Source organism: Rattus norvegicus, chromosome X (assembly GCF_036323735.1).
Source record: "Rattus norvegicus strain BN/NHsdMcwi chromosome X, GRCr8, whole genome shotgun sequence".
NCBI lineage: Eukaryota > Metazoa > Chordata > Mammalia > Rodentia > Muridae > Rattus > Rattus norvegicus.
The window spans coordinates 137719777-137743170 of NC_086039.1; the positions used below are offsets into that span (position 1 = coordinate 137719777).

At 43.4% G+C, this 23394-nt stretch overlaps 1 protein-coding gene, 1 long non-coding RNA gene and 6 other non-coding genes across 11 annotated transcripts in view; all 8 read right to left on the bottom strand.

Moving 5' to 3' along the window:
• Window positions 1–1156: 1156 nt before the first annotated feature.
• On the bottom strand, window positions 1157–1247 carry Mir450a1 (microRNA 450a-1). Its single transcript, NR_031951.1, has one exon. It is a non-coding gene; the product is annotated as a microRNA 450a-1 (primary transcript).
• A 54-nt stretch (window positions 1248–1301) lies between these two features.
• On the bottom strand, window positions 1302–1370 carry Mir450b-1 (microRNA mir-450b-1). The gene has a single exon (NR_128678.1). It is a non-coding gene; the product is annotated as a microRNA mir-450b-1 (primary transcript).
• A 1029-nt stretch (window positions 1371–2399) lies between these two features.
• Mir542 (microRNA 542) lies at window positions 2400–2478 on the bottom strand. The gene has a single exon (NR_032122.1). It is a non-coding gene; the product is annotated as a microRNA 542 (primary transcript).
• Window positions 2479–5183: 2705 nt separating this feature from the next.
• Window positions 5184–9432, bottom strand: LOC102550366 (uncharacterized). 3 transcript variants are annotated; one of them, XR_597824.4, is made up of 4 exons: window positions 9212–9432; window positions 8865–8976; window positions 8379–8432; window positions 5184–7748 (listed from the first exon to the last, which is right to left on the bottom strand). It is a non-coding gene; the product is annotated as an uncharacterized LOC102550366 (long non-coding RNA). The 3 variants fall into 3 exon arrangements; XR_005498281.2 differs by lacking the exon at window positions 8379–8432 and having other exon boundaries at window positions 9212–9430; XR_005498282.2 differs by lacking the exon at window positions 8379–8432 and having other exon boundaries at window positions 8834–8976; window positions 9212–9414.
• Mir351 (microRNA 351) lies at window positions 5340–5420 on the bottom strand. Its single transcript, NR_031796.1, has one exon. It is a non-coding gene; the product is annotated as a microRNA 351 (primary transcript).
• Mir503 (microRNA 503) lies at window positions 6080–6150 on the bottom strand. The gene has a single exon (NR_032138.1). It is a non-coding gene; the product is annotated as a microRNA 503 (primary transcript).
• Window positions 6371–6465, bottom strand: Mir322 (microRNA 322). Its single transcript, NR_031768.1, has one exon. It is a non-coding gene; the product is annotated as a microRNA 322 (primary transcript).
• Window positions 9433–21119: 11687 nt separating the features above from the next.
• Plac1 (placenta enriched 1) overlaps window positions 21120–23394 on the bottom strand; it is a 133793-nt gene continuing 131518 nt past the window's right edge. For both annotated transcript variants that reach the window (XM_017602056.3, NM_001024894.1), the window contains exon 3: window positions 21120–22012. In XM_017602056.3, the coding sequence (XP_017457545.1) occupies window positions 21432–21953 (522 nt within the window). In that variant the 5' untranslated portion in view covers window positions 21954–22012 and the 3' untranslated portion in view covers window positions 21120–21431. The remainder of the gene's footprint in view (window positions 22013–23394) is intronic.

Consider the following 23394-nt stretch of genomic DNA (forward strand, 5'->3'; position numbering starts at 1 on the left):
CCAAGTGCCACCTTCCTGAATTGCTTTGGGGAGAAAATGAGCCCCTTTCGACTCTCTCTGTATTTGATTAGATAAGCTGCAGCCGTCTGCTTGGCAGTCACTAGCATTACTCTGTGTGGATCCAGAGGTTTGAGAGAGGGTCTCACTCTGTAGTTCAGGCTCGGCTCAGTCTTTCCAGCAAACTTCCTCTCCCAGGCTCCTGAGTGCTCTGATTAGTGCTTCCGCTACCACACCAGGCTGGTACTGTTGTATTTTTATTTCATTTCTTTCTTTTTGTGTTTCTGTGTGTAACTGTTATACCTGTACACATGTGTGAATGCATAGAGGCCAGAAGTCAACCTCAGGTATCATTCCTCAAGAGCTCCCCACCTTGTTTGTTGAGACAAGGACTCTCACGGGTCCTGGGGCTCCCCAGTTCAGTTAGATTCCTACGGATCTACCTCCCCAGAACTCAAATACAATTTTTTAAAAAAGGGTATTTGAGTCTTTTAAGCACATATTTGTATGGAGTGCAGACCCTATGGAGGTCCTGTAGGCTTTTCCTTGACGGGTTGGAAAATATGTTCTAAGCCCACCACTGCTTGCATAGAAATCTTCCCCCATACATGGGTCAGGAGTTTATGATTTAAAAAAAAAATAGTGTAAAGCCAAGCATAGTGGCATATGCCTTTAATCTCAGCCCTCTGGGAGGCAGAGGCAGGCAGCTAGGTCTCTATGAGTTTGAGGCCAGCCTCACTATACAGTGAGGCTATGGCCATGGTTAGTTCCGTTAGGTGACCTTGTTTCAACTCCCACTCCACCCCCCAAAATCAATGTAGACTCTGGTACTAAAATTAAATAAGTTTTATTATTGCTATAATAGAAAAGCATTTCGTTTATACAATAATTGATAAAAAACAATAAAAATATAAAAAGAACAATAAACATCACCTGTAATACCAGACACTTAAGTGCTGTTAAAATTTTGTCATGTTTCATCCTAGTCTCCCTCCCCATATATTGATACAAAATTATGTATGCCAAATGTTCCCAATACGCTTATGTTCTTATACAGGAACATACTGCAAAAAGAATTCCGTATCTGATTCCTATTACAAAAACAAACTCTAAGTAACTAGGCTTAGATTTGCAGCTTCTTTCTTCCAACCTTTGCCTGTGTGTCGATGTAAAACTATTTATGCAAAATGTTCCCAATATAATTGTAGCACACATTAGGAACACATCGCAAAAACAGCTCCGCATCTCTCTTTAGTGGGGCTACAGCTCGGAGGTAACTGTCTTCACTCCATATGACTGATGCAGAACCATGAATGCGAAGCGTCCCCAATACACTCATAGTACATATTAGGAACACATCGCAAAAATAGTTCAGCATCTGGCTTTGCCTTTCTCCTTCCTCTAGCATTCAACCACGCCCCCAGTCTCCAGCATATGTGTTCAATAACATTAAAGCACAACTGAGAGATAACTATAATATTTTGATCTATTCTCTTAGTCTTCTATCTGTATATTGATCCTGTGCATGTAAAATTAAAACAGAGAAGAAAATATTTTGCATGTTTATCACTAAGCGCTTTTCTCAGTGTTTGTGACATATCTTTATGTCACAGAAATTACTTTCAGAAATATTAATCTTAATGATAGCATCCTATCACATCGTCTTAGAAAAGCATATTTTATTTATGCAACCCTTTATTGTTAGTCATTTTATCCTCAGAATTGCTGAAGTGAAGGGAGGTGGTAACCACGGTAACATAGAAGGTGAGGCAAATGAGCCACAGATTCAGATTCCTCCCGGCAAGCCTCCAGAATGAGGTCAAAGTCGGCACGAGCAAATTAGTGGAGCCAAAACCACCCTGCAACCATGTTTGATGGCATCTACCTATAATGCCAGCACTTGGGAAGGGGAATCAGGAGAAGAAATTCAAGGCAAGCCTCCGCTACACAAGTTTGAACCTGGGTGACATAAGATCTTGTCTCATAAATAAATAAATAAATAAATAAATAAATAAATAAATAAATAGTAATAAACATCGTGAAAAGATTTTTTTCATTTTCTGTGACTTTCTGTGGCTTGTATATCTCTTCATGCGTATTTATATGACTCCATATTTTAAAGTTGACCCGTCTCTCTAAAGCTTATAGCCCATGCATTCCTTGTTTGAGGAAAAGACGTTTTAATATTTTAGCCTATATATAAAACCACATGCCCTGTCTAGGCTTCGATGGACTGAATAGGAATGCAAATTAATAAAACTCTTCTCATTCTTCTATAAAAACACAACCCATACCCTCCCCCACTCCATGGCAACCTTTTCCTCTTTGCTTAGGGCCCACTCCCCTCCTGACCTCTCCTCTCTGTAGTACTCACCCCACCTATTCTTAGGAAGAGGAGTGGCTCCCAGACCTTTCAGTTATCAATCTGTCACAAGTGCGCAGTGGTATCTCGTGACATGATGATCCCCGAGACGTCTGAGATCCTTGCATGTGGAACTTCAAATTTCTGTGTCTCCCAGGACCCTTAAAGACCTTTTAGAGAGTAACATTTCACAGTGTGACACAAATAGAGGCACAACGAAACAAAGAAACAGCAAAACTGTGAACAGAAGAAACGAAGGCCAGTGCTGAGATGAGGATTTTGTTTTTAGGGCACAAAACTTCTGCCTTCACCCTGCAGAGTGGGCATGGGGGAGGGGTAGAAAAGACCCAAAAGGGCACTGTCTCAGGAAAATCAGGCTGCAAAGTATTCCCAGCCCCCAACACTGCCTGTGACTTAGAGCCAGGGTCCCCTTTCCACTTTCTACCAGTTGCTCCATGACAGAGCTCAAGAGCTCAAGGGGAGTGCTCCAGGTCAAGGGACCACAGGAAGTGGAAGTCTTTCGAGGCTCCTCCCACAAGGCTCTAAGCCACTTTAAACTTGAGGAGGACCCAGGATGGGAAACAGATAGGTGAAATATTAGGGCTGAGCCAGGAGATCCTAGCTCAATGAACAGGTACTAATGGGTGAGATAAGGCAGGCTGTACTGGACCAGGGAGTTACATATTTGATATGATTGATGTATACGTACTGTGTTTCGTTTAAGAGTTACACAATAGCTCTAAATAAATATGAACAGATAAACTTCTGGCAGCACCAGAGATGCTTTTGGACAAGGTAACATTAATTTCTAGAGATCTATTTTCCCATTGTCCAGAAGCATCTCTGGTGATGCCTCCGTGGACTGACAGGTGCTTCAGAAGAATCCACCAAATAATGGGCATTGCAAAGTCCTTATTGGGTTTTTGTTTAATTGGACCATTGCCCATATTAGTGGATATCAAAAGCAACATACAATTATTTGGTCTCCCAGCACTGGAGTATATCCAAATGTTTTCCGTTTAGGAGACAACTTTTTTCCTTGTCTGTGTGCACGCATAAATGCTTTACACAGTTACACTCACTGACTTCTTCTGTGGCCCTGGTTATTGGCATCTAGTTTTTCCAAGTAACATTGACACACATCTGCTCAAATCAGTTGACACTCCTATCATGACTGACTCATTTGGTGGAAAAAACAAGTTTCCATGCCAACTGGAACAAAGGAGCCTGGATTTGGGGGAATTGCAGGAAGAATGAAATGGCGGGACCGGATTATTTGACTTACAGATCATAAAACGCTTTCCAGTAACATTTTAAAAAGACATACAATATTATACTAGTGATTGATTTTACTGTACCCCCTAGTTGGGTGGTTTTCAATATCTAGTGTGGTAAAATGCATATAAATTACAGTTTTTGAAAGATGATTATACTTTCTTGAAATAGGACTCTTCTGTGTCCACATCCCCAAGATTGTTGATGCAGTGTTCCCTTGTTGGAAAAAAAATGAGAAAAAAAACCCAAACCAGTACTGCTAGCTGAAGAAGCCGTCAGAAGTATTCCTGTTATTAAAATTGTTACAAAATTATGTTCAATTCTAGTGTATAATAATAACCTGAATATCTTGTCCTACAACTTATAGAAATGTCAAAGTTTAGATTTAGAGCTAGGCTAAGCTTTTCATAGATTTAAGAGCCATGTCTGTCTAATAAACTTTATACAATGCCACGTGCACACAGCTTCCTCACTAACAAATAACATGTGTGGGGGGGGGAAACTCAAGAAAACAATGGAGAGGTGCCTCTTTGAATGTGGTAACCGAGGATCAATTAATCAGCCGACCATAAATTGAATCACTTTATACAAGTCTCCCACACATTATGATGCACATTTAGCAACGTTTGAAAAAACAATTTCAAAGAACCCCTTAGGGAGTTGTTAAAGAGAATTTATAATCTGGAACGAATAGCCATCTTCTTAATTGACATAGAAGTGTTTGGCTAAAATATGGCTTTAGTCACATTTTGCCCTTGGAAGAAAATCTAAGCACATCATAACTTCAACTGGGCAAATAAAGGTGCGAAGAGCATTTCAAATGAGAAAAGGGCACCACGCAGCCAGGTGCTGGGTGGATGAACTCACTTTTGGCGCCCTTGGGCACCTTGGACTAATCTTAGATTCTGAAAGTCAATGGCTTTAAACCTGGATCATTTACTTCTCTGTTCTCTGCCCTAAAGTCCCCAACCCACCTGAATCTCACTTGAGTCTTGCAGGCACCCACTGGAAGCAGCCAGATGGCGCAGGCCAGATCCTTCTGGATGAGTGGGCGCCTTCAGTGCGCCCTGGCGCTCTTCCTCTGGCATAAGGCAAAACCCTGTTGAACAGTGGAAAGGGAAGTTGGTGAGGGAGAATAGGGAGTCTCAAAGTGCCCCTCCTCCAACCCTGTGCATAGGAACGCGGGCGCCTGAACCTGTTAGCCATTTGTCCCGGGATTCCAGGCCAGAGGGGCCCTGCCAAGGGGAGGGGTGGGGCAGGAGCTGGGGGCGTGGCTTCAAGAAGCCAAGGAAGAGATGGGGGGGGCATGGCTTGGCTGAAGTTCAAAGGGGTCTCAGTGCTCCTGGGAGCCCGGGGGTCCTTGGGGGCCCAAAGGGACCGAAACCACCTCCCACATATTGTTCAAACGCAAGGGAGTCTGGGAGAAAGGCATTTGGTGGCTAGAACTAGACTCCCAGGCTCACAAGGCCTCCTCTAACTGTAAATTTTATGGGGGCCTGCACCCAGTCCCTGGGGAAGATCACAAGGCAGCTCATACAGACCAGAAGGGTGTGTGTACGTGTATTTTATTTCTTTTTAATAAGACAAAGAAGCATGATTTCATCCACACTCATTTTCCAATAGTCCTTTACATGCCCATACTCCAGATTATGTAAAGTGATTTTCACAGGAAAAATAAGGTCTTGCTCCAGAAGTTAATACTCTTCTCCAGTTCCCAGGCGCCTCTTGACCTGTTTTTTTTTCACCTCAGGCTCAAAGGGCTCCTCAGGGAAATGGAGGTGCCATGATTAGTCACGGCAGAGTTTGGGATGTCACAAGGCGGCCATTTTCTCAGAGGCTTCTAGGCAGTGACAAGGGTCTCCCCATGTCCCCACCGCCATGGTAGAATTGTGTTATGACTTTGGGAAAGGAGGATAAAAAGGAACTAGAAATGCAGAGCCTGGGGCTTCCTGTTTGGACCATTGCTTCACAGTGTACCAACTGGGGTTCCCCACCAGCAAGGCATGAAGAGATCCAGGGATACTCCCATGAACCCCTTAATTTTTGCTAACCTCTAAAGTCCTTTCCATGCTGGCCCTAAGTGGGAACTGCAGAGAGAAATGGGAATTGCCTCAAGTTGCCCTTCCTGGCCACCTCCAGAACATTTCTTATTCCTTTTGGGGGACCCCTCCCCATTTTGTTGCTGAGGACTTAAGGCAAACTTTCTTGGTTTTGTCTTGTGTCTACTAGGTGATCAGGAAGTGCTTTTTTTCCTAGTCGGTTCACTTTTACCTGGGCAGTGAGTGAAGTGCTAAGAACAAAGTTGCTGTCATACCCAGTCACATATTCACAGATAGGCAACTCTAATTTGGGGCTGTTCTAGAGTCTCCCTCCCATTGGGGCCTAGGCTGTAGGTGATGCACTGAAACTTACCTGGTGGGTGTGCCCATGTGGAAGTCCCAGACTTACCCAGGCAGCGGAAACAATACTCCAGGGCACCAAACACTCACTGCAGTACTGTTCCCGCTGCTAGGGCACGACTGGGTGTGGTGGGCTGAGTTCAGGATACCTTGTCCCTTCTTCAAGTGCTTGCTATGCAGTCACCCCCACCCTGGCCCTTGAACTGTGTAGAGATACCCTCCCTACACTAAGGCCCTGCCAGAGTAAGGCTGGACTGACGAGATAGACACGCCCCCTCCCACCTACCTGCTTTAGTAGAACCCACACAGGTCTGTTGTGCAGGACCCCACCTCTCTATTTCCCACGAAGGGGTGTTGCAGCGCTTCATGTTTTGAACCTTGGCAATACTCCAAAACATGAATTGCTGCTGCATCCCTTCGGAGTCAGCGAGGGTGGGGGCCGCTCTGGGGTACCTGCGAATGAAGAAAGTCTCTGTGAGTAGAAGGGAGTCCCTGTTTGCCCTGCCCCTTGGTGAGAATTACAATGTTTCGCCTCTTAGGACATAGCACTCCAAGTTGGTGGACTCCTTGTAAGCTAATACTTCTTAAAAATTTGCTTGATTTCCAGGATCTGCTGGTGAGGCAAAGGGTGTGTTGGTGGAAAGCAGGGTTATGGCAGATAGTGGGGTGGGGGAGACGCTTACCTCTGATAGCAGATGAAAAGTGGGATTAAATAAACTGAGACAATTTGGCAACATCTGGATCACTCTTGCCAGCTCCAAAGTCTTGCTGAAACATCCTGCTACCTTGTATAAGTTTCATTTATTGACCCGGGTTTTGGTTATTTATTGGAAATCAATGCAAGGAAATTTCGATAATCAAAAAAAAAATCCCTCTGGGTAGTCCCAGTTGGTTTTACTAATACTATAGGCATGGGATAGACTTGCATTCTTACAGTAAACATCTTGTCTTTAGTTATTTTTAAGGACAAAGCATGAGAAACCCCTGGATGTTCTCATACACTGCTGGCTATTCAAGCTTATTTATATATAAATTTACATTTATCATCATCAACATCAAATCACAAATCAAGAACTTTAAGTAAATGACATCCTTGATGTTAGATACAAATCATTCCTTCTTAAGCAACTCCACCAAAATCTGCATGTCTTGAAATGGCCGGCACTGTGCATGCTCCTTAGTGATTAACTCCTTAGCTCCCACTGTTGCTTTTCAAAATGGACACACGTGAGAAACAAGTTACATTGATTCATTTCCTTCTTTAAACAAAGCATTCAAGAAAGCACAAAAACATTCTTTAGTCCTTAACCACAGACCTAATAACTAAAACAATAAAACTATAGTGCCTTTGAAAGTAAAAATACATTCTGTGTACATAAACAGAAATTGAATGTCGCCAAATTTCCTGTATTTGCATTTAAAATTATGTCAGTTTTTCAAAACTAGTACAGTGAATGCTAATTTAATTTATGCTAATTAATTGATTAATTAATTAATATACAGAGTCTGTAGTTAAACTAAGTACAAAATTCCTAACATAACAGATTATGATCCAGCGCTAACAAATGCATTGCTTAGGTCATGATAAATAAAGCTATTAATAGTAACAGCCCCACTCCTTAAGTTGAAACGAAAAATTTCCATCTTTTCTTGGCTATATTACAAGTCACTTTTACATGGACATGGAACAGTGGAGAAAAAAGTCGATGGTCACCCTTAAAAAGAGGAGAGAAAAAAAAACATGTTTAGTAAAGGTACAATTATACTTTAAAGATACGTAACTTTCTCCCACTTTAATTTTATATTCCACACAAATATGTGGAACAAATATGTCACATCAGAGATTAAAGACCCTCCGAATTTAACATTTCCTTAGCTTACTTATAAAAATAAAAGTTTGCTCGAAGTAACATCATCGTCAGAGACGAAGGTCCTTCTAGACCATTTTTTTAACGAATACACGGGAACCAAATTCATCTTTAGATTTTACTTCATCCATTTCTTTTCTTCCAGGCACTCTACAACGACTTATATCCCTAAAAAGCCATCTCACTCCCCCGGTTTATGTATTTCCCCTTGGGCTTAACTTTACTTACGAAAGGAAAGCACAAAGAGGCGTATGGTCACTTCTAGAGAGGGTTATTCGCTGATACAATAGACAAAGAATCAATACTTTAGAGTTGCCATGGCCCCACCCACTTCAGAACTGCTACGTGTTTGGCCAAATGATTTAACAGCCAAAGAATACGCCTCTTCCTCTCTTCCCAGTTGAGAACGGTTTGTCTTTTAACGTTACAGATGCCATGCACCCCCACACCCAAAACACACGATGCACACGTCCGCACCTTGGAGCCAAACTTTTCCAATGTCGAGTTTCACACTGGAAAAAACTAAACAACCTTGAAAAGTTTTAATTAGGGAGAGATAGTGTAAAATGAATTTTACATTTCTTTCCAGGACATTCTTTACTGCTTACAAATGAGTCGCCCCAAGTCCCATTACAGTCTGTCAAAACTAGTTGCTCCCCACCCTGGCGAGGCTGACAGCCTGCCGCTGCCCCTCACTCATTTTTCTCTCCCCACCCCTCCCTACTCTTCTCAGTCCGTTTTCTGAGAAGTTCCCCGGCCATACTCACTTGCTAGACATTTTAAAGATTTGTACTCCCCCGACCCCGACCCCCGAACACACTTTCCACCCCCACCCCCACCCAGCGCGATGCAGAACTCCCCCCCCCCCAGAATTATCCCTGCATCTGTTACAGTATGTAGTGAGCACAGTCATAGTGTAGGGGTCCCCTTACCCCCTCTTTTTTTTTTTAGATCCCAAGTCACCTCTCACTCCACTCGAAAATGGCGCCGAAATCGTAGAACTTCTTAAATTTCATTGTAAGCTTTTTGCAAAGGTTTCTGGGATTTTCCTGCGAAGCTGCTCAGTCGCGTCGACCTAGAAAACAAGCCGGGGAAGCTGGACAGAGGAAGGAAAAGGCGGGCGGGGAGGCGGACAGACAGACGGACTGACGGACAGGGAGAGAAAAAGGGCGGAGGGGTGTGGCGAGGTTGTGAGGGAAGAAGAGCGGATCTCTGGGACTTGGGAGGGCGCGAGGTTGCGGTGGTGCGGGACACCGAGGGACAGAGGGACGGACAGCGGGGAACTAGGGTTCGCGGGGCGAGGAACTCACAGAGAGGCGTGGTGGAGAACCGGAGCCGGGCCGGAGCTGGGTTGGAATCGGGCTGGAACTGGGCTGGAACCGGGCTGGAGTTGGACTGGAATCGGGCTGGAGCGATGCTGGAGCTGGCGGAGTTGGCGGAGTTGGGCTGGAGCTGAGCGCACCCCAAGAGGCGAGCGGGAGCAGCCAGCGCCCAGTGGCCCGCAGCAGCCCTAGAAAAAGCCGGCCCGGGGGGCGTGGCCAGGCTGTTCCGCGCCCCGCCCAGCCATTCGCCTGCTCACTCGGAGGCCCCGGGGCGGAAGGGGGGAGGGGGCGGCCGTGCGAGCGCTCAGCGCCACAGCCTTGGCCCGAAGCCAGGAAGGGCCGGGAAGGACACGGGGAGCCTGCAGTGGCCACGTACAGAGCCTCGTAGCCGCGGGTGCAGGGAGACAAAAACCAGGGAGAAAGGGGAAAGGGGAAAGGGGGAAGGGAAGCAAACCCAAGGACACAAGCTCCAGCTCAAAGACCCATGCCACAAATGTCACTCTAAAATCACTAGGGCCCAAGTCTTCGGGGCTGCCAGGAGGGTACAGGGCGCTTGGGACTGCTTTTCTTGGGGGTGCCTAAAACAGGATGAGGAAACAAGGGGCCCTCAGACTGCAGAAGGAGAGTGCTCAGCTCCCATCCTTGTCTGGGCTCTGTTGAGTCTTCTGTGCTCTGGCCATTCTGCCAAACTCTCCCTCAGGTAGAGGACTCCCTTAGGTCCTGGCGGTCCACTTTGGGGGTGAACATGACACCGAGGCAGTGGACAACAGTTTATATATACATCCAGTCCAAGAAGGACAGTCATTATGACTTAAGTTTTGAGTCTGGAGTAGGAAAAGAAAGGGAGTCTTTCTTCTATAGGCTAGATATCCTTTGGGAAGGCGCTGTTTACTAGGGAGCTATGGGAATGGTATTGAAGTTAATAGCAGGGTGTCCAGGTTCTTACAAGAACTGTGCATAAGTGTAAAGAGACGAAGTGTAAGGGTGGCCACGATGTTCAAATGATGCCACTGACTGACTCTCTCTCTCTCTCTCTCTCTCTCTCTCTCTCTCTCTCTCTCTCTCTCAGAACCGGGGGAAGAGAATGAATTTCAAGGAACTAACAGATGATGTTAAGTCCGGGTGGAGAGTCAATAGTCTTTTATTCGTAACTTTCTTGTATATTTGCAAAACGTCACAACACAAATCTAGAAAAAAACAGGCATGGTAGAGAGCCCAGCACTCGGAGAAGGCAGGAGAAACAGAAGTTTAAGGGTGTCCTTGGCTACATAGCAAGTTCGAGGACAGTCTGAACTATGTGAAAGACTCAAAAAAAAAAAAAATCTGGGAGAAATCCCTTATAAAATAGAGCCTGGATGCTAAAAAAAAAAAAAATAAACTCTGCTTCTTTCTTCCCTCCTTGTCCGGGTGGCACAAATCTTTGAGAGAGTGGGATGCAAATTCAGATAGATTAGGACTGTAAAGGCAATGGGTTTCGCTGGCCTGCAGCGGCCACAGACCCAGTCTCCATAAGATGACCAGAAGGGGCCACAGGGGCAGGTGGAGTGCTGGGCACAAGGCGCTACGTGGGAGACTCTGAACTAGGGGAGATGCTGTTCCCCTAAGGAGCTCTTGGCTAAACCTCTACTCTAGCCACCTCTTGTCTGGTCTGGGACCTAGTGGGTTCCTTGGCGCCACTGACTAGCGAATACATCTGGGCATCCGCGAAAATTCAGCAGTTGAGCGGCTCGCTGGTAGCTGTGGTCCGGCCGGCTGCGGGGGTCCTCCATGCTCCCAGAGTCAAGCCTAAGTTTTAATTCAGAGGGTAGAAGGCTTGCGGGATAGTTTGGAACCGCAGGAGGGAGCTGGAACAACTACAACAAAACCCACCAGGTGCCAAGGAAGAAAGGGGGGCAATTGTAAAACTGGTAAACACGCGCACAGGCGCGAAAACGGCAGGCAGATACTAAAATCACCGAGTGTGCATTTCGCGGCGCTCAGCGCTGCAGTTTCTTGCGCTGCTCAACTCTCGCTGTATTTCTGTATTTTAGTGTGAAACTTCTTCGAGGTTGATCTCATTATCCCGAAGTTTGCGAGAATGATCGCAAAGTTTCAAGGCTTTGCTTTTGCTAGAATCGCATGGCCTTAGGCTAAGGACTTGGGCTTATTTTCGTGTGTTTTTTTTTTTCCCTTTCTGGGTTTGGGGGGTGGGGGCAAGAAGACAGGACGGTAGAGTCTTTTAGGATCTGTAAAACTGTTGGGGAGAAAATAGCCAAAAAGATTTTTACAGACCAAGATTTTCTTTTCAGGAAAGAGTCTCTCTCTCTCTCTCTCTCTCTCTCTCTCTCTCTCTCTCTCTCTCTCTCTCTCTCTTTCAAGGCGGATAACGTGGATAGTTTCGGTGGGCACTTAAAACTATTATTAGGACCTACAATTTTTCTATTAATATCTTCACTACTCTTCGTGGACCAGACTGAAAGTTTGCCGACTAGCCAGGCGTGACTGACACGCGTCTAAATCCTCAGATAGATCATTCAGAAAGCTCCAGTGTCCTTGGGGTAAGATGCTTTCTTTGGGTTTTTAAGGTTCGGCCTGGTGGGTCAGTTTGTTTGGATTCCTGCACATAAACATTAATTTTCCTACATAAATACCAGAAGATTCCAGCGCTGCAAGATGAAAGATGAATTTGTGACAGGTCTTCTGAAGAAAAATGGCAACAGCTTTCTTTATTAAACTCCCTTTGCTACATCAGCATATTAAGAGAGCCAGCTGAATATTGATGAATTCTTTGAGGCTGAGTAATATGGCTACAGGCCCAAGAAAGCGAGGGAGGGCAGGCTTAAGTATTTACTCGAGTGAACAATCTTCAGATATTTTTTCAAAGATGGTGTCTCAGGATTTTCTTAGGACGTGTGTAGAGAGCCCTGCTCTGTAAAGGCCTTCACACTGCAAATGCTCTTCCTGCCTGCCTGAGATAAAAATCACCCTAAAAAGTGGCCTGAGGGTCACCTTGGGATTAAAAGGGGGACACAGCTCACTAGCCGGAATGCTAAGTAAGGAGCTTCCAACAGGAGAGTCAGGCATTTCTCATGGGGCAACTAGGAACCAGAGAGAAAAAGCACACCCTGTAATCCCTCCCCCTCCTAAAATACTGTTTTGAAGCAGTTATTTTCTGAAAAACAACATGTAATTTTTTTCTTTCAACCCCTCCCCCCCAGCAGTCAGAAATTACCTTGATAAATAATTGTGGCTATTGAGGGAGGAGAGGCTGTGGCGGCAGTTAGAAGGGTCTTCCGTGCAGCTGAGAAAAATAAATCACCCTTAGACTGAAACGTTCAATTCTAGATAACATGTTCAAGGCATTTGAAATAATTTGGGGGGGGGGATATCTTTTGGAAACAATTTTTTACTTGCTCTTTGGAAGTAGATATTAGGGAATCAAGTTGAATTGAATATTTTTTAATTACAAAGAAAATTTCTAGACATTGGGATTTTAAATTTTAAGTAGAAATGCCTTTTGATGATGTGTGGTTTTTAGTGCACGAGTGTGTAAAAGCCATGAGTTAGAAAGACACGACTTTCTTTAGGTTACAAGTATTCAGAAGACTTCAGAGAGATAAAAGGCAGGAGACAATCACAGATTTAACAGAAAGAAAACAACCGGAAGCTTCTACTGTGTTATCCGCAAAGACCCCCCCCCCCATCCCCCAGAGTTCAATCCGAGGCTAAAAGGTACAGTAAACTACATAACTATCAGATTAAACTAAAATGATAGTGTCCTTTGGTAATTTCTATCTTACTTTCTAAGCTCAGTTACGAATGCTTTAAATAAAGTTCCTGGAAACCTTAGAAATTGTGAGGAATTCTTGAATCTGCCCCTCTCCTACCATCACACGCTCACCAGAGAAACCAGTGAGTTTGTATATTTTTCCTCTCTATCAAGAAGAGGTTTAGAAACTCATTGATGCCCCTGTCTTTTGATCTTCTCAAGATTTCTTTTCCCTTCCCAAAGAGGCACATATGCTCACTGAATAGGTGTGCCTTCTTACTGTCTTAAGAATTTCTGCCCAGTAAATTGAAAACAATTTCAGATTCCAGAAGTGACTGATCGATCTTCACACAAACCAGGCCCACAGTGGAAGGGCAAACCAGGCCCTCAGTGTTCCTGTGTGAATGCCCTAGCTGCGGTTGGGGTTTGCTCTCTAGTCAGGGTGAGCTGACAAAGTTTAAGAAGAGGCACTTGGAGACAGAAAACCCGTGGCCATACAAGTAGAGACGTTTAGTTTCTAACTCTGACACTTCTTCCACGTTCCGGGAATCTCATCTAATTAGGAAAAAGAGAAGGAAGAAAAAACACTCTACTATCTATCAATGTCACCCTGCCAAATATGTTCAGGGAGGCGGAAGTGCGTTAGGATAGTTGACTGGTTGCTCCATTTATATTTTTTAAAAAAGTCAAAGGAAAAGAAAAACCCAACAAATTCCAAACAATAAAACAACAACCTCGAATGAACATGCCGACAGACAGACAGAGTGACTGGCTCAAGGAAGTCCTGAAATCCTGTTAAAAGTGCAGTGCTCTGGCAAGTCCAAATGACGTCATTTTCTGAGTCTGGCTTTGTAGGGATCACACTCCTGGGGGCAAACTTTATCTTACTAAGTAGAGGGAAGAAGAGGGAACAGGAAGTGGAAGGCTCCTGAAGGATGTTATCTCTGTTTAAAACTACGGCACAGATGCCTGTTTTTCAAAGCCTGGCGTACTTTGTTGCATCAGGAGAGGGGAACCATTTCCTTGTGCTGATAGCACAGAATTTTCCAGAATTGACTCAGAGTTCTCGTTCTGTCTCCATAACGTTAAATGTTTGCATTAAAGAAATAACAGAAACACGGGATGTGATGACTCTTGCCTGTAATGCTAGCAGTTTAGAAGCTGAGGCAGAAGGTTAGACCAACCCGGATTACATGAAACCCTCTCTAAAATAAAACAAAACAAAATAAAATAAAACCAATAAGACTTAGTTGGTAGGGCTTCTAGGTCGATTGGAGTATGTAATTTCTTTTACTTCTTGTCTCTAAAATGTTTTCTTTTGAAAAGCAGTGTCAAGGATCAAACCGAGGTCCTCGGGTTTGGGTAAGCATTCTGCTACAGGGCTACAGCCACAGTGACAGCTCTTAAAATAATTACGGGGCTTACAACTGGGGTTAGACTCTGCAGTTGTCCATGGCCAGAGTAAAGCCCATCTATTCTATGAGAAAAGAAATAGAGATCTGGATTTATGTTTTTAGACAAGGTTTCGTGTAGCTCAGGTTAGCTCCAAACTCATGATCCTCCCGCCTTACCTTCCCAGTTGTACCACTAAATCCAGCTTAGAATCTGTTTTACATTTTTGGTCTTGGCTCTAAACCCAGAACCCAGTCACTTCTTTTGCTCAGGGCCCCCAGGAAGGCAGAGGGCTAGGTCAGTGAGAGAGAAGGAAGGGGTCATCATAAAAAGATGAGGTGAGAGCATGAAAACATTGACCTTTCTTCTAATGTCCGTCCTCAAATACAGTCTGTCAATGTGCCACTGGCTCGTTACAATGAACATTTCAGAACGTCTGGACACCTTTCACTTGGATTCTGCCCCTCTTTCACGGGTCCTGAGTGCTTCTTGGAAAACACAATTTTTACAAAAATCACATAGGAATAAAATTTCACTCTTGAATGTGGCACTCTAGGCCCTCCCTAAGCAGCTGCAACCTAGTCCTGTGGGCACACTTCCTCCCCTTCAGCAGCACCCACTCCGTACTTCTGTGCTGTGACACCAACAGTGCCCATTCCTTCTGAATGCTTTCCTGGGCATCTTTCATCCTCCATTTTCAAGGTACTTGATCAAATTATACTGAACTGTCTTTCGTAGCAGACAAAAAGGTCCTAGAGGATCAGGACACGTTTCCCTATTGTTATCTTTTCACATTTTGAGCAGTAACTTGTCTCAGCTGGCGTTCAATACTTATTTGTTGAGTGAGTGCATTTTTGAGAAGAGCAAAGAGTGTGTTGATGCTACAAATCATGGTTAGCAGTCTTAGTGCCTTTGATAGTACTTATAGGTGTTTAATCCAGGTCCACAGCATTGGCATACCAGAAGTCCATCTGGGACTGACGTTTGGCGCAATCAACAAAATCTAATGTGGAATTAATTTGTTTTTCAGTTAGCTACTCTGAACTCTAAACTTTCTCCTCAAAGCCCATCATTATGATTTGTTCTTGTAGGTTTGAAACTAGACCTTGTAGGGATATGGGGATCTGGATGGAAGGAGGGAACATTTTTCAGAGACCCCGTAGTGGAAGAGAGCTAAAAGGAGATGGACTTGGTTTGGTGAGGGCTTCTGTTGAGGAAGGAGTTGGGAAGAGATCTGCATATGGGGAGGTTACACTGGGAGGAGAAGGAGACATTTTTCTTTTTTGACACAGTCTCATGTAACCTAGGCTGGCACTGGTCTCAATTTTGTTTTGTAGGTGAGGATGATCTTGGATTTTGGATTCTTCTGCCTCAGTCTCCAGAGTGCTGGGATTGTTAAGTGTGCACCGCCACGCCCAGTTTATGCAGTGCTGAGGGTGAAGGTCAGAGTTCTGAGTATACTGTGCAAGAACGCTAGCATCGGAATTACGTCCCTAGTTTTCAAAGAGGAGTTTGGTTTTAGTCAAAGATGTTGTAGGGACTTTAAAGGGCCTTGTGTCCTCATAGCACAAAACAGTGTTTGTAACAGATTCACCTAAGTTAAATGTGACATAAAAATTTTGCAAAAGCCACACCCATCTTATATACAATAACCTAGTCGCCATCGTACACCAGTAAAATTGTTATTTGGGAAGAGAAAAAGATATGCTGTGCTGACTGTACGTCAGGAGACACATCACATTCCTCTGCGTCATGTTTAATATTATTTGTCAGCTTGACAGGATCTGCAGTCACTTACCTCACAAGCCCAGCCACGTGCCTATGAGTAATTATGTAGATTAGCTCAGCTTTTGAGCATTTCTGAGAGGAATTACCTAGAGTAGGTTAACTGAAGTGGGAACATCTATGTTAATTGTGTGAAGAAACATACTATGGGCAAGGGTCTTAGACTGAAGAAAAATGCATCCTGACTGGGCTTCTGATGGGAAGAGCAGCCTCCAGACCCTGTAACCATGTGGCTCACTTCCTTGAAATGATTAAACGGTACTGTTGAGCTGTGAGCTAAAATAAACCCTTTCTGTCTTTAAATTTTATTTTTCTTTATGTGTATGTGCATTGCATACCATATGTGCCTAGGTGCCGTCAGAAACCAGAACATGTGTTGGGTCTCCCGAAGCTGACCTTTCAGATGAAAGTGGGCCACCCAACAAGGGTGCTAGGAGCCAAACTCAGGCCTTCTAGAAGAGCAGTCCTTGGTCTTAACCATTTAGTCATCTCTCCAGCTTACTCTTGCGCTGAGTTGCTTTCCTTAGGGCATTAGATCATAGCAACAAAATAGTAAGTAAGGTAACTGTCCCCGATCCTCTTCCTTTGTCTTCTTTCCAACCTTCCCCTACACCCTAGATGTGAACACCAGAAGTCCTGACCAGTCCTGACTTGATTTTCATTGACTTTTAACGTTAACCACTAAGCTTATCAATAGACATGTTTTACAATGACAGGAATTTTACAATGACAGGAATGTAAGTCAGAAGGAAAAGAAAGAAGGAAAAGAAAAAGAAAAGTAATGGCTCCAGCAACCTAGCATCAGACTGCTTTTGGTGGTAGCGCAGATTTCAAATGTTCTCTTTCATGGGCAGTTTGAAAATATTGTCATCAAATATTTTCCTGAAGTAAAACAACATTGAAAGTAGCTTGGGCAGCCTGGATCTCTCGCACACGCTCTATAACCTGAATAACCCCACTTCTTCACTGTGTGGGAGCATCTTTTATCATTGGAGGGGGATTTTTTCACACGTGCTCCACCACTGAGTTAAATCCCAAACCCCAGAGATTACTTTATTTTGACTTCCAGACTATAAATTATTCCAGAGTGTTGGTGTGGGAATGATGTGGAAGCTTACTGAACATCAATTTGTTCTGAAACTACTGACCCTCTTTTGTTTGTGGGGTGGGCCAGAACCCTGGGTTTCCTTGTCTTCTGTCTTGTAGATGAAGCTTAGAAAACAGATGAGGCTATTGAGGTGGCCAGAAGATAAAGGTTCTTGCCACCAACCTTGAGTCCCAAGTTTGATTTCTCTAACCTACCAGACAGAACAAAAGTGGCTTGCAGAGTTCCCCTGTGACCTCTAAACATGTACCAAGGCCCACGAGAAGCTTCCTATACAAATAAACTGAAAACAAATAGTATTTTTTTTAATTTAAAAAGAAAAATTGACTATTTGATTTTTTTCGAGACTGGATTTCATATTCAAGGCTGGCTAGTCTGAGGGTAAAAGTGCTTGCTATCAAGCGTGAGAACTTTATTATGATCGCCAGAACCTGCATAGTGGAAGAAGGACAGAAGTGACTTCACAACATTGCCTTTTGATGTCCATTTGCATACTGTGGCACATACCTTAAAAATGAAATACAAAGAGCTTATACTTTAAAATTAATTGAAATTAATATGTTTGCCCTTAGCATATATAGGTATGTATACACACACACACACACACACACACACACACACACACACACACACCCCGAAAAATATAGTTTGCCAAAGAATAAATAAATTAACAATATTTTCAAAATGTGCTTTGTCATTTTAGGTCTCTGAGGAAAGTGTTTTTCATGGTGCTGGGAGACTGAAGCCAGGGCCTTGCACATGTTACTGTACTAGCGAGCTGCGTCCTCGGCCCAAGAACAAAACAATTGGACATTACTCTGAGTCTCCTTTTGTGGGTGAAATGTCTCATCACAACTCTAATTCTTAAACATCTAACAAGCAATTATCCTAGCAAATGGTGCAGATCTTCTTGGCTTTTCTAGACATGGAAAGGTGAACAATGCTCATTTCCTTTGATGGCAACAAAGTGTTTCTTACAACCCTTCTGAGCACTATGTTGTACAGGTTTATAAACCTTGTCACCTTGAGAATTAACCGAGCATCACCACAACAAAGAAGGAAAACATTCTTTTGGAGTGGTGTATCACAAGCTAATGAAATTACTCAACTAACTCAGGGCTGGAGGGCTGGAGATGTGACTCAGGGTTAAGATAGCTTTTTGTCTTCCAGAGCTGTGTCGCAGCTTTTCTTCCTGATTAAAAACATTGCTTAATTATACTGGGATGGCAAATTATGTAAAATATGGTTACTGATCAGCATTTCTTTGTACACGTGCATTTCTTTTTAAAAAGATTTATTTATTTACTTAACGTATGTATGTGACTACACTGTCACTGTCCTCAGACACACCAGAAGAAGGCATCGGATCCCATTACAGTTGGTTGTGAGCCACCATGTGGTTGCTGGGAATTGAACTCAGGACCTCTGGAAGAGCAGTCAGTGCTCTTAACCGCTGAGCCATCCCTCCAGCCCCCCACATGCATTTCTTTTATTGTTTGAGAATTTCATGCATGTTTACCGTGTTTCTAAAAATCAAGCCTACTCCTCCTGCCTCCTTCTGAACTCTCCCATACCTCTTCATCACTTTTCACTGCCAAGCTCATATATTCTTTTTTTAACCCATGAATCCATTTAGTGATGCCAGTGTGTGTGTGGGGGGGGGCACAGGGCCATCAGCAGGAGCATGGGGGCTATTGCATATCACAGCAGCTGTGGCTGGATGCATAAGATCCCTCCTCACACACACAAGATCAAGCCAGCTGAAATTCCAGCATGAATTGGGGAGGGCCTCACCAAGTCCCATTTATAGCTGTGGTGCTATTGGCAGTTGATAGCTTCCAGAAAAGGCACACTCAGTTCTCTTCACATTCTCTCTGCCTAAAAAGCCCTTCTCCATCTTAATTCAATGAAACTTTCAGATCAGAACCTCCTCAATGGTTCCCGATTTCATGAATTGTAGGCTTATACCATCTAGGTTTATCTGTTGCCCTGGCGACTAGAACTGATCTGCCTGTCCTCCCAATCTTTCCACACATCATTTTGTGGTTACCTCTGTCTTCTTTGATGTCACCATTTTATTGTTTCCCATTATCATCTGTCCCTTTGTCCTGCCTCTCCACTGGGTTGGAATAGACTCCTGGCATTTTTTCCAATGACCTCAGTCCTGGTCCTCATATCTTTGTGCAAACCCATGCTATGGGTTTAAATAGCCTTACAGCCTCTAACACCTTACATAACTTTACATGGTTGTATCACATAAAACTGTGTTGGTTTTTGTCAGCCATTAAATTCCCAATATCTAATGTAGTTATTGACCCCTAAGATAATTGTAATAGATATTTGTTGCATTTATACCTGCCTCCCAGGTATTGTAACCTCTCAGTTTATTGAAAAGGGCAAGAGATGAATGTTTCTTTTCGTGGTGATGACCCTCTAAATCTTTATTCATCTGCTAAAGCACGTCACCTTCATTAATGAGAAAAATTGCACTCCAACATTGCATTTCTGTTTTTAGTTAAAGATTTATTTTTAACATATTTAATTATGTGTACACGTGTTTATGTCTGTTTGTGGGTGGGCATGTGTGTGCAGGTGCCAACAGAGGCCAGAGGATTTGGATCTCCCGGAGCTCAAGTCATAGATGGTTGTTGCCTGATATGGATGATGGAAACTGAATTTGAGTCCTCTGGAGGAGCAGCAAATTCTCTTACCTGCTGAGTCATCTCTCCTGAATACCGCTTTCTTCTTCAAAAACTAATTTTTATTGACAAATAAGGATGTTATGCATATGATATTCAACATGATATTTTGGAGGGTTTGCTTCTTACTAGGTTATATGCCTGTGAATTGCTTTCTTAATCAGCCATGCCTCAATTTCCCTCTTCCCCACACCCTGAGTGTGTGTGTATGTGTGTGTGTGTGGGGGGGGTTGAGACAGAGACTCACCATGTAGATCATAGTAGTCTAAACTTGTAGCAATCCTCCTGCCTCTTCCAAAAAGAAAAGGTTTCTTATTTTTAAACTGGGTGTGAGAAGAGCACTTCTTTTATAAGATTGTAGTGAGGGCTAAAGGAGATGTTTCTACTATCTGGAATATTTTCTCTCCAGATTATCTCAGTCTTCACATCCAAGACATAGTTCAAATGGCAAGACCATGGAGGCCTGGTCCCTCCCCAGGTTCCCATGTCACGTTGTTTGAAGTTCTGCATAGCATTTGTCACTATCTGAATTTATCTTTATTTACTTATTTGCTTACTAGCTATGTGACCTCAAGTTCTCTGAGTCCCTTTCTTCTCACTACCATTTATTTGGTGTTTAGAGCCAGGTCTGCATGTAGTTTCACTGCATAATAAATAGTTGTTGAGTTATTCACTTCCTCTCAGTGCTCTAAGCCTTTGAGAAAGCTACTGGATAGCCACACTTCGGGCTGGTTTCTGATAGTTTATAGGTTGGGGGTGGGTGGGAGGGCTGTTATCATAGCTCTGTAAGCTTACGATCCAGCTCAGCCTTGGGAACCTAGCATGGGAGCATTGGAACGTGACTTGCCTGCTTCCCAGAACCACTGGAGACTTAAAGATAACTAGCTTATCCTTTCTGTACATAAAAAGTGGTATAGCTGGACATCAAACAACGGAGACTTAGTGCTAAGCTTGGTGGTGGTAAACAGAAGACCAGAAGACGGGAAGTACAGATATAGAGCAAGAGATTCTCCTGGGAAAGGCTTTGTAGAGGAACCTGAAGGGGTGGGAAATCATCCCAGAGAGAGAAAAACCCAGGCACCAATGCTGGCAAACCACTTAGACTAATTCCTGGTCCATAGACAAAACGAGATATACGTTTATGAAGCAAAACCATCCAACTGATAATTCAATGCCAATCAAAACTTTATTATTGTTTTAAAAGATACAAAAATAGTTAAAAAAAGTTACAATCAGCTATATATGAATCGCCCCTTTCCAAAATTCCCCTAAAAGAGCTGTAATGGCATTTATTTAGCTGAGAGTAAAAAATACTGCATACTAATTCTTAGAAACAGAATTTTCAGAAGCCCTCAAATCTGGGCACTATATGGGTTTCCTCAGATCATCTGAGTGAACACACTAGTCCCCAGAAATATTTGCACAGTCAGATGACTACACAAGATGGACCTCCAAAGACTCTGTCCTATGATGTGGGGTTTACATGCTCTTCTGATTGAAGACGTAAGGCGGGCAGCTGCAGTTGGGCTGTTGGCTAGGCTCTGGCAAGGTGAACACGTGGTAGGAAGTATCATTCTTCGGGGTTGCGCCCATGTTACTGCTAGGTGCTTTCGCGGAGTAGGGCTTAGTGAGCCAAGGGGACCGGCGAGGAGCAGCACAGGACACAGGAATCACATATCTCGCAGATGAGCCCTTGGAAGCATAGTGAATCTCAGAGCTGTAGATAACGACATCTGGAGAGACGGCCTTGATGCGGATGCCACATTCAGTAACTCGGTAGTTGAACTGGTAGAAATGTGGGTGAATATGATTGGGAGGACAGCCAAGGCCCAAGTGCACCTCATAAAAGTGAACGAACACATCATTATTCAGCAAGAAGGGATGGACGGTGACCATGAACCAATCTGTTGAGCACAGCACATTCACTTGGTTTTGCTCAGAGTAGCCAGAGAACATGAGGGTGAAGAAGACCACACCTCCTAGGAACTTGATGAGTTTCATTCTTGCAGCAGGGTTGGGTGACAACTCACTGGAGACAGGAAAGCGTCCAGGAAGGGATTCTAGAACACACAAAAATGTAAGAGGCAAGTTACCTCATGGTGTAGGTAAAGCTCAATTATGAGTTCTTGAAGGAAGTACAATGAGGGGTTATGTTTTTTGAGATGGAGTCTTACTCTGTAGCCAAGGCTGGCCTGTAACTCATTATGTTGTTGCATAAGCTGGCCTTGAACTGTGGCAGTCCTCATACCTCTACCTCAGAAGTGTTGGGATTTCAGTGTAAGCCATCGCACCAGGTGCAGAATGTTATTGTTGCCATTCGCTCTTGGTTTTATCCTTCTATTTTGATAAAGTCTCACTATGTACCTTTGTCTAGTCTCTCTCTCTCTCTCTCTCTCTCTCTCTCTCTCTCTCTCTCTCTCCCTCCCTCCCTCCTTTCCTTCCTTCTTTTCTGAAATTTCTCTGATTTTCTGAAATCCCATTATATCAGAGAATCTTTTGGTCATCATGAATTACAATGCTACTGATAAGAGTTCCAGATGAAGTAATTTGATTACTTTTAGTCAAGTCATTCATACACATTTAATTATGTGGTTGCCAGGGATAAAATATAATTTCTCCTTAGTTTTTTTTTTTAAACTTGTTATATTTGATTGTGGAAAGGTGTTCGCTTACTCTGTTCTATTTCATTGTAGGAGATAAGTATACAGGGGACAGAGGGCAGAGGAAAACTTTCAGGAGTCTCTCCTTCTACCATGTGGGTTCCAGGAATTGAACTCAGGTCATCAGGCTTGGTAGCAAGCACCTTTACCCACTGAGCCTTCTCACCAGACTTCTTCTTAGGTTTTAACATTCAATTTGTTTGCTAAGAAAGTAGGTCATATGGAAGGACTCACTGGGATAACGTATGTGAGAACATTGCACCATTAAGGCAGACTAAGTTACTAGTTCAAATTAAATTGTATTTTTCCTTGATTTAATCTTCAATATGGAAACTGTTTCATTTGGGTTTTTCACTGGCCTTACGGAAGATGGGATAATAATCCTGATCAGTGCAGTCTCTTTCTCCACATGAGGGAACAATATGTGATTTATAGCAGACAGTATGAGATAGTCAACTTAAAGAAGCCATACGCCACCATGCCAGGCCCATGTTGCTCAGAGGTAGAACACTAGCATAGTATATGGGAGGGCCTGGATTTCATCCACAGCCTGGCCAAATAAATAAATAAATAAAGTCCTAAGAAACCATGCTAGTTATCTTTAATATGCATGCTCCCGCAATGAAATTAAAACTTACTTCTGTCTCACGTGGAAGTTTCCATCTTTCTGCTTTTTACATTTTAAATGTATATTGTATATAAACTACTTAAAAGAAGCTCTACATGAAAAAGGAGGCATTTGGTTTATGCTTTCTGTGTAGACTGACCAACTAGCTCTTAAA